This window comes from Phyllostomus discolor, chromosome 4 (assembly GCF_004126475.2).
Source record: "Phyllostomus discolor isolate MPI-MPIP mPhyDis1 chromosome 4, mPhyDis1.pri.v3, whole genome shotgun sequence".
NCBI lineage: Eukaryota > Metazoa > Chordata > Mammalia > Chiroptera > Phyllostomidae > Phyllostomus > Phyllostomus discolor.
Window position 1 is genome coordinate 188,953,200 of NC_040906.2, and position 15,009 is coordinate 188,968,208.

Sequence of the window (15,009 nt, forward strand, 5' to 3'; positions counted from 1 at the left end):
CTGTTTAAAGACCCAGGCAGAAATTTGATTGAACTCGGTAATAGCCATAGAGAATAACAAGATTTTTAAAAAATATTTCTCAGCATTTCTCTGTGCCCAGCATTATCTTGTTGAGCATTTGTCTTCACATACTGATTCATGGCCACCGAGCTCAGCCCACAAGACGTTACATATTTTATGTGGTGTCCAACTTTCAGGAGAAGAAGGGATTTCAAAAGAGACACCTCAAGTTCCATACCCACTCAAATCTTTTATCACTCAGCATCTGTGGTTCTGTGTCATGAAAATTGATGGTAAACCTGAAGGATTTTTTTTCCTACTCTACAGTTAGGTTGGCAAATGACTCAGTGTGTTCTGTTTTCAGAGCAGGATTGGAAAGAAATAAAGAAAATTGGTCTGATAAGAAAAGTTAGATGCTTGAGCACATTTCTTTCTCTGAGCATTTGTTCACTTGTGTTTTACACATTACACGATAGACCTCATTCCAGCAGTGCCAAGGGGGTGGCTGCATTGGCAGTGACTTTTGTAAGTGGTTTGGTTTCTGAGCAACAGGCACTGTGAAGTTCAAGCCTGCGGGGGGTTATCAGCATGGCCATGGATTGGCAGCATTGTGGGACGTCTTTTCACACCAGCAAGCACAATTTCATTGTCTGCTTGCTAGGTTCTGAGGGGTCCCTAATACCTTTTGAGTTAACACATTTGAAAAAGTAAGAAAAGTAGACTTTTTCTTCTGCACTGGATTGAAATTAGATAAAGTGTATTGTAATATGCAAGGGCTTTAGAAATTTTTAAATTATTGTCCATAATGTTATTAAAACTTTTTGCTTTTCTCCAAGGGAATTGGGCCAACCATAAAAATGAAAGGGAGGTTGTTCTGACCTGCCACTGATGTCCTTGCTCTCCAGTGTGGTATAGATTTTCTACTTAGTTCCTTTTTTTTAACCCTTCGATGCTCTAAGTTAGGGTACTGTGATTTCAAGGGCTTGCTTAATTATGGTGACATCCATGACCTGGAGGGCAATGAGCTTTCTCATATCATTTCTTGTTACTTCCCATTAACTTCAGATAAATGGGCTTTTTTTAGGGCTTCCCAGTCTTTATCACTGTAATTAATAAGAGGTTTGTCTATTAACTTTGAGTGTGGGCTGCCCTGCAGGCACTAGAGGATAGTGGAAAAGCTCTTTGGAGAAGACAGGCAAAATGTCAGAGCCCTGAGAAGGAGGTTGGCCATCCTTGTTCTCCTGGTCAGCTAAAAGAGGGATTCAGTTATTCTGGATGAATCAGACACTGAAAGTTCTTCACAGCAGTAACTCTGCACTGGATTGGCCAAGGACAGACTGGAGAGAGATTCATAGAACATCCTTCACTGGGGTCTCACAGATCAACTGTCCAGGACAGAATCGGGGGAGAACAGCTTCATTCCAGCCCTTGTGCATGTGAGTTAGGAGTTTCTGCGTAAGTCAGCACCTCACGCACCATGACTAATGTGATCCGAGAATGTGATTAAAGCTATGAACCACTGCTTGTTTTTTAGGCAACAAACACATTTAATTATTTTACAGAACTTGAATCCTAGAGGTACCCAGTTTCACGTTTGGTGAAGTAGCTCAGGGGTATCACCGAAGACCCCATTTCTTTCTGTTGTTCCTCTCTGCCATCTTTTTATTTTTTATCATTTTTCAAGGCTTGATTATTTTAGAGCAGATTTAGGTTTACAAGAAAATTGAGAGGAAGGTGCAGAGATTTCCCACGTACCCCTGCCCCCACACGTGCACAGCCTCCTGGTCGTCAATGTCACCACCAGAATGGTAGGGGGGTTTTCCCTCCCCTCCCCTCCCCTCCCCTTCCCTCCTCTCTCCTCCTCTTCTTTAACACAGGAGGAGCCTACACTGACATGTCATACTCACCTACAGCCCATAGTTTACCTTAGGGTGCACTACTCTTTAATGTCAGGCCACCCTTGAAGTGTCACATTCCCTCTGGAGACCACAGGGGAAATGGGGTTTTCAGTGGTACCCCTGAGCTACTTCACCAAACGTAAAACTGGGTACCTCTAGGATTCAAGTTCTGTAAAATTATTAAATGTGTTTATTGCCTAAAAAACACAGCGTCTGTGAAACTGTGTCAGTGAAGGTGCCGGACGAGGTTTAGTATGGAGAAGAAAAGACTTAGCTGACTTCAGATATTTTAGAGGTGTAGTCCATGTGGCCCCAGGGAATGATGAGGGAGTTGTAAGCAGGCGGGTTGGGTACACTCTAAGAATTTCATGAAAAGCAAGAGTTGTCCTGAAAGGGGAAAGGGCTGTCCTGTGAGGGGTGATGACCCCTGGGAAACCTCATGCAAGTGAATGTCATTGCCATCTTCACTTTTTATTTATTTTTAAGATTTTATTTATTTATTTTTAGAGAGAAGGTAAGGGAGGGAGAAAGAGAAGGAGGGAAACATCGATGCGAGAGAGAAACACCGATTGGTTTCCTCTCATACGCACACTGACCAGGGAGCTGGGTACCACCCAGGCATGTGCCTGGCTGGGAATCCAACTGGCGACCTTTCATTTCGTGAAACAACACCCAACCAACTAAGCCACACCAGTCAAGGCGTGATTATCTTCTTGGTTAGGTTTTTGTAAGATTCATTTTCTAATGAAAGTACGGTACAATTTGTGGATTCATGGAGAATCCCTGGGTAAATGACAGTTCACAGTAGTAAGGAAAAAAGTACGCGTCTGAGAAAAGGAACGTGTCCACGAGACTGCTCCCCTGTGACAAAGCTCCATTCAGAAAGAGCATGCGTGAGCATGACTGTCGTGAGGGGTAGGCTCACCTTGGCACATTCACGCTCCACCTCCATCACCCAGATCACCTGTATGCCCGCCGTTTAGAATTTCACTTGATAAAATTTATAATGAATTATCTAATACCAGGAAAAAGACTTTGCCAAAAAAAAAAAAACTGCCTACCAAAGATTGATGTTTTTTTCTCTCTTTTTAATGGCACATGGCAGGAGTTCTTTTCTAAAGGCCTCCAGCTCCATGTCTCCTAAGAAAAACTATCCTCAGGCCATACTAAGATACAACAGAATCAGGCAGCAGGGGAAGGCCTATCTGTGATCACTGCCTTGTGCCTCTTTACAGAAGCTTCTGTCAGAAGAGAGGTTTGTATCCATGGAAACGGACTCTGACGAGAAGCAGCTGCTCAATCAGGTCCTGAACGCTGTGAAAGTGACGCCGTCCCTCAACGAAGACCTGCAGGTGGAAGTGATGAAGGTCGGTTGACGGGGCTGCCAGTCTGCAGCATTGGCCCAGGAACAAAGTCTGGCCCCCCCCCCCCCACGCCCCCAGCTCCCATTGTTGTCTGGAAAATGCCTCTGCACAGTGCTCATGCTAGCTCATCCTCCGTTATTGTGGGCCCCCAGAGTAATCCTGCTCATTGAACAGAAAGGACAACTAAGCAAAAAGGTACAATTTCAGTACATCTGTCAGATTTTTGGCCCAATCATGCATATCAAATACTGGAGAAAGTATTGATTGCTTTTTCAGAGAATGTATGTGGGTAAGCTCTAGCTTGAGATAAATCCGGTCATTCTGGGTATTCTGCCTGCCTGCATATATTAAAATAAAGCAGAGACCTAGTGATGTTTCAACACACGCTAAGGTTTTAGAGTAGTCGCTTTAGGGGAAGGAAGACCATAATTGGGAGCCATATCAGAATCACATCTTTTGTTTCCTGTGGTCAAATTCTGTGACCCTGATCTCCCACATTCCAGTTACCATCCCCCTTTCGGGGGTGGCATCTCTCCCACCCCTTCCCTTTTCCCTCCCTTAAGAATCACAGGATTGGGAGCCCCTTACACTGACTCTGGAGTGTGTTGTATCCTATGCATGAAGAGTGAGTTGGGCAGAAAAGAATGGAATCCCTGCCCAGAACAGCACCTTGGTCAGAGTGATGTAGCTAGGACCAGCAGACTGGCCTTTACTAATGCCATCTGTTCGTTTTCTCTCTGGAGGAAGGTTAAGAACAGCTGATGTCGCCCTGGCCAGTGTGACTCAGTTGGTTGGAGCGCTGTCCCAGCTGCAGGTTCAATTCCTGGTCAGGGCACGTACCTAGCCTGCAGGTTCCCTCGCCCCCTGCCAGGGCATGTACTAGAAGGCAGACAATTGATGTTCTCTCTTCCTTTCTCTCTCTCTCTCTAAAAACCAATGAAAAAAATGTCCTTAGGTGAGGAGTAAAAAGAAAAAAGCACAGCTAGTATCACAGAATGGTGGATTTCTTCCTGGAAGGGCCATGAAGGACTTTTGTCCTAGACTAGAGACTTCCCTTCCCTGGGCTTCATTGTCTCCACTCGAGAAAGAGAAGATGGACTTGAGTCATGACAGTTTCTTAATGCCCTGGGACCACCCTGACCCTGTTGGTGGGTAGAGTAGGGTAGTGATTACTGAGGAGCTCAGACTCTGAAGCCGGTTCCTCTGGGTTTGAATCCTTATTCACTTCCTAGCAGATTCATTTCCTTGGACAGATTCCCTAACCTCTCTGGCTTGATCTTCTCATCAGAAAAATGGGGCTAATAGTAGCACCTACCCAATAGGATTGTCGTGAGGATTAAATACAGTGGTATTTGTAAGGAACTCAGCACCTCATTTGGCACAAAGCAAGTGCTTTCAAAGTGCTACCTGTTACCAGGACTCCTCCTCCTTCTGCAACTGCAGCCTCCTCTTGCAGCCAGAATCTCAGGGGTGGGACTGTGACTATTCCTATACACAGTGAACATCTAGGATCCCTGAAAGGGCTGATTTTGAAGATCCATTTGTCTTTAACTCTCTTTGACCCTGGAATATACAGGTTTGCTCTGCCCTTTGACATCTGTTTGTCAGGTGTGTAATAATAGCAACTGGGGAATACCCACCTCTAGACTTGTCCTACTTCTCCACTACCTCCTGGCCACTGTTGTGAGAGAGGCAAGTCCAGCTCCCATATTAACTGCATTTGTGATTTCCGAGTCTAGTGTGCTGAGTCCTTCTACTAGTAAGTCTCCAAACAGTGGGTGAGCTCTGCTGTCGTACTGAGCTCACGTTCAGAAATGTTCAGAATAATAGGAGATCTGTGAGGTGTGTCTCTCAGTATGACACCAGAGCTCACCCACTGTTTGGAGACTTACTAGTAGAACATTTCCCTAGGCATACAGCTTTTTGCAGAGTACAGGAATTTGTATTAAGAATTAAAATGAGAAAGTACCTGTTTTCCTAGGAGCTGTGGAGAAGCAGCATGTTTGATGGTCGTGTCAACAGTAACACCTGTTTTGAAACACATACTTGCTTTAAAAAATAACAGCCCAGCGGTCCCTTCTGCTAGCTTTGCTGAAGACAGGAGTTGACACATGTTAGCTCTACTGGAACTCTTGAAAAGCCATCTTAATGGACTTTTTAATGACACCATAATAGACCATGGTGCTTGCGGTTAATGTCTAGAAAGAAATCAGACATTGTCAGAAAACAGAAAAACAGCAATCTGGGCTGCCATTCTTTACGATTAGATTCCCAAAACGCTTAAGAACATAAGGGCTTTTGTTGCATGCTATTATTTTTAACTAGTTCAACATTGGAATTGGAAAAAATATTTTTTACTTAGGTGTAGTTGATATACAATACTATATTAGTTATCTTATTTTCAGGTGTACAATATAGTGATGAGACATTTCTATACCTTATAGTATGATCTCCCCACTAATTCTAGTACTCATCTGTCACCGTGCAAACTTTCATAATATTATTGGTTGTATTCTCTTTCATATTTTTTACCCATTCCCTTTGCTCTGACAACCATCAGTTTAGTCTCTGCTTCTGTGGTTCTGTTTTTGTTTTGTTTTGTTCACATTTTTTTGGATTCCACGGATGAGTGACATCATACAGGATTTGTCTTTCTCTGTCTGTCTTTTTTCATTTAGCATGATACCCCCTGGCTCTATCCATGTTGTCACAGACAGCAAGATTTCATTCTTTTTTGTTGCTGAGTAATATCCCATTGTATGTATATATACCACATCTTTATCCACTCATCTGTGGATGGACACCTAGGTTGCTTCCTTATCTTAGCTATTGTAAATAATGTGGCCGTGAACACAGGGGTGCATATATCTTTTCAAATTAGTGTTTTTATTGTTTTGGAGAAATACACACAGGTGGAACTGCTGGGTCATATAGTACATTTATTTTAGTTTTTTGAAGGATCTTCAAACTGTTTTCCATTCTGTCTGCGCCAGTTTGCAGCCCCATGAACAGTGCACAAGGTCAAGTCACAACAGACTAGCCTTAAGCTGATTTGTTGTAGTATACCTTATTTTAGACAAATATTTTTAGCCAAGAACTAAAAAATTAATGCGGAGATGCCTATCCTTTAGAGTGATACGAGTATTAGCGTCAGAGGAAACTCTGGAGATGGTGGCCTGACTGTGACTGCCCACGAGGGAGTGCTCCAAGGCCTGTCCAGGTTCTGAGGTTTAGGCTACTCAGCTGGGTGTGAAGATATATTCAAAGTATAGCCTTTCTGGCTGAAAAATAACAAGTTCCACCTGTCTCTCTGCAGGAAGAATCTCTACACTTACTATAGTCCTCTGCAGAAGTGTGCCCTCCTTTGTCTTGTAATTCTGTAATACCTTTATTGTTTTAATTTTTTAATACTTATGAGCAAAATTTGGTGCAACATAGATTAATAAAGACAACTGTAGTCGGCAGAAGAGGGGTGTGAACACAGCACTGTTATTTACATGAAATTTAAGGCCCAGGTTTTCGCAGGCAGCACACGCAGGGCACTGCCCGTTGGCCCATGCCCTTTGCACACTGAAATCAAGAGTTTTTGCTTCTTCTATATTATTTCCTCCATCCGTTATTAAAGTTCTAATTTGGGAGGATGTTCACAGAAAATGTTTTGATAAAGTTTCTTATTTTGCTCTTATTCACAAAGAATTTTTTTAAATTCTGTAATACTTTTAATGACCCAAGTAAAAACTCTTCCTTAAGTCCTTGTTCTACTGATATTATTACCACATTAAAATGTTTTTATCACTTGCTCTCCAAAAAATTATATTTAAAAAAGAAAGAATTGGAGGAGTCCTCAGAGGAAAGACTGGATTCCCATTACATATGAGGAGTACATTAACTTATTCTTGGTGCTTCTACATAACTCATTCCTATGATAAATTATTGAAACTAGATATTTCTTATAAAAATCCTCCCCTTATTTTATATAAATATTTTGTAGGAAAGTAGTCCCTCCTTACCCATAGTTTCACTTTCTGTGGTTTTAGTTACCCACAGTCAACCACAGTCCAAAAATATTAAATGGAAAATTCTGGAAATAAAAAATTAATACATTTTAAATTGCGTGTCACTTTAAATAGCATGATGAAATCTCTAAACATCCCACTCCATCCCTCCTGGGATGTGAATCATCCCTTTGTTCAGTAGATTCACTCAGAACGTGTGCCCTGCCCATCACTTAAGCAGCCATCGTTGTTATCTGATCAACTGTCATGGTATCACAGTGATTGTGTTCAAGTCACCCCTATTTCAGTTAATAATGGCCCCGGAGCACAAGAGTAGTGATGCTGGCAACTCAGGTATGCCAAAGAGAAGCCAATAAGTGCCTCCTTTAAGTGAAAAGGTATGCACACACGGGAAAAAAAATAATTATATGTAGGGTTCAGTACTATTGGCAGTTTCAGGTATCTCTCGGGGGTCTTCAAACATGTCCCATGCAGATAAACAGGGACTACAGTGTAGAAAGTCTTTTAAAATGAGGTACAATAAACATTTTCAAATGTTTTTCTGAGTATACTATTCAGAAGAGAGAAAGCCACACTATGCAGTTTTTGTTTATGTCTGTCTAACCACAGCATAGTATATATTTTTAACAAATCCTAGGTACTATTTTTTAGAAAATAGTACCTAGGATTTGATACAATGTATGATACATTTTACTCATCTATTACTATCTACTTGTGTTTATAAACATGAGAAATTGAACCATGTCCCACTCTCTAGAGTGGGTAGCAATTGTATTAAATTCCTGGAGAAAAAAAAATATGGTTTCCTCTTTTAAAGATTTCCATAAGATTAAACAGAAACCAATAATGAAACCCAAGATTCCGATGGTGGTGTTTTCATTGGAAGGCCCTGGGCTTTCCATGGGAGGGTGAAAAAAAACAAAGCTGCTTGCTTCTGGCAAATTTACTGGGAATGAAATTAGATCACTTAGTCTAGGCACTGTTCTACGTGGTTTTACTATCTAACATGATGGGGAGAGAAGGGAACTCTGGTTTATTAAAATGGCCATGGAATCCAAATAAATATTTTATAGCCTGAGCAAATAAAGTGTCAGAATTGTGGGTTCCTCTGAAGATAGATTACCTTTGAAATGAATTAGTAGACAGCAGGGAGCTAGTTAATAGTTAGGTTAAATACTGGTCTGCTTTGGTAATATTTTCCCATGGCGTGCCCACTTCCAGGAATGCTGTGCAGACTTAGTAGGCGCCAGGTACATGACGAATGACATCTCTGACTACAGCGACTAGGACTCCCCCTTCTGATGGGTGACCTTCAGTGGGGTTATTCACTGATACAGCTGGCTGCGCCTTCAAAGACTGCAGGGAACAAGGGCTGGCCTTCTGCCTCTGCAAGTGTGTCGGAGATGAGAGCAGTCTATCCGGGTGGGGGAGGGGGCCATCTTTGTAGCTAAGGCAGGATGTGATACTGGATACTGAGAAAGCGTTTGATGAATGTTCTGTTATCAGGCGTCTTATTTTATGTGCATCTTCAGGCAATAGAAATGAGGATGGGTGGAGGGCTTTACAGTTTTCAAAGGAGAAATGACAGGAGATAATTCTTTAACATTTATTGTGCATCAGACAGTCTGGTAAGTACTTGACATTCACACTCAGATCACACACCTACTTAAACGGTGGGGTCAGTATTGAGGCCAAGCCTATATTATTAAACAGTGGGTTATGTTGTCTTCTAAGTCTGTCCTGAAAGACATTTTAAAGGTGACTGAACAGAAAATATAAGATGGTGCAACAAGGGGCAGGGCTGGAAGTGGCTTGAGTCGTGTGTGTTTTTGTACCTTTCCTTGACATTGGATTTCTTCACTAGTTCAATGAACTAGATTCAGATATGAAGAAAGACTCAGAGACATTTTCCCACCAAATTAGCTAATGGCTCTGGTGTGTGTGTGTGTGTGTGTGTGTGTGTGTGTGTGAGAGAGAGAGAGAGAGAGAGAGAGAGAGAGAGACAGAAATAGTGTAAGTTGGGGGAAGGGGAAAATGTCATTTATTGTTGAGATATTTTTATATTTCATAACAAAAGCCGACCGAACGTCTACAAAAAATACAAAGATGAACGACCCATGAGAGAAAGACTTACTGTCGGCAGAGCTGGTAGACCTAAGCAAGCTTCAGGATGTTCATTTATTTCTTTATTTTTATTTTTAAAAATTATTTTATTGTTATTCCAGTACAGTTTTCTGCATTTACCCCTCACCACGTCCCCCTGCCCCAGCCCTCCCCACCTCCCTCCCCTGATTCCACCCCCCCTTGGTTTTCTCCATGGGCCCTTTATAGTTGTTCCTCAAAACCCTCCCTCCTTCCCCCCATTATCCCAGATGTTCATTTAGAACTCTGGTCTTACTGTGCAGAGCAGAGAGTACTTTTAAATCGTGCACCAGTATTGCAGCCCATGCCTTGGTCTGCGAGTAAGAAATAGGCCAAATGGAAGGACGGTTCCTAAATCCCTTCTCGATAATATTTTGATGGCAGAGTCTCATATTTTGGCCATTTCTGGGAGGAATGATCATTAGCAACGTTTGAGGGTGAAATGGCTAAGTTGTCCTGCCTTCTCATAACAAGATGAAATCCCTTCTTAGTCTAAAGCTACCAAGACATGTTAAAGATTTGCAGCCCTCTCTAGGATTAAGGGAAAATCCAGTGTTTCAAAAGTGTTTCATTTCAAATGAGCAGTTGTTGGCGGTTGATCTGTCATGATTACAAACATACTGTTTCCACAGTTCATGCAGGGAAGTGTCTAAAATATGTGGTTCTGCTAAGAAAACGGTTCTCATAGAGCAGCCCTCCCTCTTGTTGCAGCGAAGATTGAAGATGGTGTTTTTCTACTTTGTATACGCACTGATAAAATTCTTACTGCTTCTCCCAAAGCTTATTTACTCTTTAGTGTGACTGTGTTAGATAATAAAATGTGTGAAAACATGAGAAGAAACAAATGGAAATTTAGGAGTGTGATTTCCCTTTAAATAGTTTATACATTACTCTGAGATGAAGATATTTTCACATTATCTATTAATCTCTTTTTTAATGTACTATCATTTCCAAGTGCCATACCATTTCAGTACATTTGAGAACAACTCTACTAAGTGTTTTAAAACTTTTCCCCATGGTTTCTGTGCAGCGCGTACAGATGCAGAGGTCTTCCATATTTACTGTGGGTATTTTGGAGTTTTTAGTAGAGTGAGGAGAGCCTCCAATTTTTTTCAGTCCTTTATTCTACAGATATCTATTGTGATGGCCTATTTTGGGGGGAACCAACCACCTTGTAATCTCTCCAACTAGTTAGTCCTAAACTCTTGATTCAGTCATGACTACAGGATTTCTCTAGGTAGTAAGTGAAAACCAATTACATGCTGTTAGTATTGTGTTTATCCCTTTGGTGCCTGGCACAGCATCTGGCATATGGCTTACTAATTGCTTGTTAATTCAGTTATTGACTAATTGGAGAGGAGAAGGAAGCACATGTGGTAGTTTTCAGTGGGCCACCAGGATAAATGGCAAACAAAGGAAGCTCAAGTTGTGATTATAGATAAAAATCTGCATGAGTTCAGAATTAAGAAAGACCAGCATGGATTTGGACTTTAGAACCGAAGCAATCTTGTGAGTCATCAGATCCCTCTTTTTACAGGAAAATGGAAGTTGGAGTGGTTCAGTTATTTGGCAAGACTTGCACAGTTGTTGGTAGAATTGCTTTTTCAACTATTTAAATGTCTCTGGAAAGGCTTTGTGGCAAAACAAGGAGTTGATCTGGTCTTTGGATGTGTGGTCTTGGACAGGTGGAGAAGAAAACTTTCTAGACTTGTGTTTGAGTTAACGGCAAGATCAATGTGAGTAATAATGGCTTCTGAAAAATAATGAAACCTAATGAGATAGTAGAAATGTCTTACAGAAGACAGGAATTTATTGAGGAACCTTTAAGTGGCCAAGTGTGTCTGCACGAGTGGCAGAATGGCATGGTGTAAGTGTCCTAAGAAATAATCATTAGACTCTGTCATTTTAAAGCTTCTCTATCAAAGACTTCTTTGACTCTATCAGAGTTTCTTTGTCCTTTTTCTTCTTTTCAAAATACGTGGCAGCAGAGTAGTAAAAGCACAGCTTCTGGAGCTAGAATGCATGCTGACTGTAGGAAAGTTACTTAATTTAGCTGTGCCTCAGTTATCTGATCTGTAAAATGTGAATAATAATGATGCATACCTCCTAGCATTGTAGGGATTTTTAAATGAGTTAACATGGAAGAAGTGCTTACAGTCATACATGGCACATGGTCGGGGCTAGCTCTCATTTCCATTACAGTTATTAGAAAAGGGTATATGTAGCATAATGATAAAATGGATGCCTAGGACTCAAAATATGGACCAGAACATTGCTTTATGAGTTTCTTCATCTTATCTTTTTATTCCTCTATTGCCTCCCTCTATACAGCCCTTAACAGTGTAATTCTCTTCTATAGTAATGGAAGAGTGCATATTTCACCGTATTTCTGATTCCTAAAAAAAGACCTCATCATAATCACTGCTGTTGAATTGTAGCTTAAAAGAATTTTGTAAATTATCACATATCAGTTATCCACCCAGATTCATTCCATGGAACCCGAGACATGACCGCAAACCAAAGAGTAATTTGAAATGTTTTCCAAACTTAGTACTCAGGAACCCTGGCAAATCTTCTATTGACTAAGAATGTTTCTCAGAATAGCTGTTTGCTAGAATTTGGGCAATTTGAGCCAGATGAAGTGATTTTGGATCTAATAAAGATTGGGTTGTAGCTTAACTACCTATTGCTACCGTCAGTCTGAGATCTCTGGAGCATGGCAAAGGACCAGCGGCTGCCACTGCCATCTCCACGGTGGAAGCTGGAGATGCTGCCAGACGTCCTACAGTGCGTGGGACCGTCCCCCACAAAAAGACTTATTTGACCCAAAAGGTCTGTAGTGTTGAGACACAGGGACTTTGTGGAAACAAATGCTTATCTTGGGCATTCCCATTTTAAAAATACATGATAAGAATGTTTTTTGAAACTGTAGATGTGTACTTTGTAACACTTCCCCGCCCCCACTCTAAAAATATACATCCTGGCATTCTGCAGCAGACTGAGCCTGCTTTCTTGCTTGTGCGTGGACTGGGAGGGAAGGCATCTGCTTCTGTTTCATGGCCCAGGTACATTTTCAACCATTCGCTCTGCAAGCCTGTATGAACAGGAGTGGGCCGTGCCCGGCACCTGAGAGACGAAGGGCTTGTCACTGCATTTTGTCATGGTTTCTGCTGACCTTGACAAAGTGAAAAAAAGAATCAGAATATTTCTAAAGAGAATGAATTATGCAGTTACTTTTCTTTTTGTGAAGTTTCCAGCCAATATGCATGAGAGACCAGAAGGAAATGCGCATTAAGTAACAAAGCTGAACTTCCAGCCAGAACCGGAGCTGGGGTCTGAAAGGAGCCTGGCGCTAAGGAGTTCAAGAGTCTGCTCCTCTCCATGCAGGGAAAGACGAGGCCTTCGGTGGGCTGTACTCCTGTTTTTAGATACTTTTCTGAGATCTAGTAGATTATTGTGTTTGTTTTGACTTATAAATAACATCTGATATTTGGAAAAATGAAACTACAGTCACCTCAGGAGCACTCATGTATAAACATAATTTTAATAGTTTAAGAAAGAGGAAAAGAATTCCTTACTTGTTCAATGTGCCCCCCATGTCCTCGATGTGTCTTTGGGTAGGTGACTCCCCCAAATCAACCTGCTTCTTGATGGAACCCGTGTCTTCTTTCCTGAGTTGAATTTATTAATTATATGTGTTACACAACATTAAATTAAGACTTCCATGAAAAGACAAAAACAGCATCGCAACTAGCATTGCTGCGCCCTGGACCCTGGTAAGCTTTCCCAGAGCACAGTGTATTTTTGCAATCATAATGCTCATAACAACTTGTTATAATCCCTCATGTTGTGGCTGTCTTCAAAACCATATGTTAGCCCTGCAAGATTGGGAATCAGGGTCTTTTCTGGTCACTCCATGCCCAACACCTAGTACCAGACCTGACCCCGGGAACACCTCAGTGGATACCTGTTGCATGGACGAAGGGAAGCCTGAGTAATGCAGCGCACAGGTAGAGATAGAAAGTGGACATGCCGCTGCTGTCCAGTAAGTTCAAGGATCACTTATTTACTCCCTGGAAATGTTCCCGCTAAGGACTCATGTGGAACTTTGGCAGAAATGAAATCTTTGAAACATGTTAGGCAAGTTACCATTTATTATGTTAAATGCCAAAGATAGTTCTCAGCAGAGCAGAGCAGAAGATGTTGGGCAAGGAAAATGTCCCATAAGTCTCATGAGAGATGCCCTGTGCTTAGTGGAGGTGGTTTTCTCACTGTCCAGAGTGAGGTCCAACCAGATGGCTGGACATCCTGAAAGGAGACTTGCTAAATTCTGATTGCTCTCACCAGGTCATCTGAAGCTTCAGTGTGTGGTTGCAAAAATGGCCTTTAGCCAGTCATGTCACCTAGATCTGACATTCAGATTCCCAGGACAGTTTTCAACTGGGCGCACTTATCACATTGTCTACACATTTTACAATAACAACTAAGCACATAGGAGCATGGTCCCACTGAGCCCTGACTGCGGACATTCCCTGAGGCTGACTCCTCATGCGGGCAGTGCTTAGGGGGAGGGATGGAGCCTGGACTCACCAGATTCCCCAGGGCCCAGCAAGGCACTGTAAATGCGGTGCGCATCAACAAGTCGGACCCAACTACAATACTAAGGAACTTGTGAATCCAAAGGGGATGGAGAGGGTGCACAGATTTAAGTATTATATCTAAACTGCTCCAAATAAATGCTGTAGGAAAAGCCTTTTACATTTTCTGCTCGTTCTGTGATTGTCACATCTGTAGCAGTAATTATCTGTACTATGCATTTTGAACAAGGGATAGCATTGTTCTTCAAAATATGTTACTTTATTAACAGCTAATATAAAACTTTGTGAAACACAGCGATGGAGGAGGTAGGGGAGATTTTAGCCAGACCGACTAGAACATGCGAGAGCAGGTGGGGAGAGCCGTGGTAGGATGATACCCCGGTTTCAAGTGCAGGGGCCATTGCCTTCTGCTTAGGGAATTCCCTGCACCCCTTTGCCAAACGCACCCCAGTCAGTCCATTTCCACTGGAATGACTGGAATCTGTCTTCAACTGCATCGACGTCTTACAAAGTGTCTGCTTTATCACTTCAATTTCAAATTTGCCTCAGGCCAATTAGTTTTAGCTGTGATCTGTTGGCCTGACCAGCCCTAAGACAGTGCACACAAAACACTTACCACAGGGCATTTGCACTGATGTGCAGTAAGGTTCCAGCCCGCTCTCTAGCCTTGCTCACACGTCATCTCGTCTGCAAAGTCTCCCTTCTCCAGTCACGATGCCTTTGAACCTTCAAAGTTATTATACACAGTAGGACCCACCACCGCTTGTACATGGGAAATATGTTCCAGCATCTCTGGGGGATGCCTGCAGCCTTGGACAGTACCAAACCCTATATAGACTATGTTGTTTTTCCTACATGTAAATAACTTTTTGCTAAGAATAAGCACTTTATGGCTTCTCTTTGGCATAGCTGAATTGCCAGATTCTTCCCACTTGTGCCAATTCTTAAAATAAATCAGCTTCATTTTCTCCTTTCCCATCTCATTTGTTTT

General features: G+C 41.9%; 1 protein-coding gene across 1 annotated transcript in view; it reads left to right on the forward strand.

Annotated features, from left to right (window-relative positions):
• The window catches only part of ARFGEF3 (ARFGEF family member 3), a 165,594-nt gene that overhangs the window by 45,249 nt on the left and 105,336 nt on the right, over positions 1–15,009 (forward strand). The window contains 1 exon segment of the mRNA XM_028508631.2: positions 3,134–3,265. Coding sequence (XP_028364432.1) covers positions 3,134–3,265 — 132 coding nt within the window.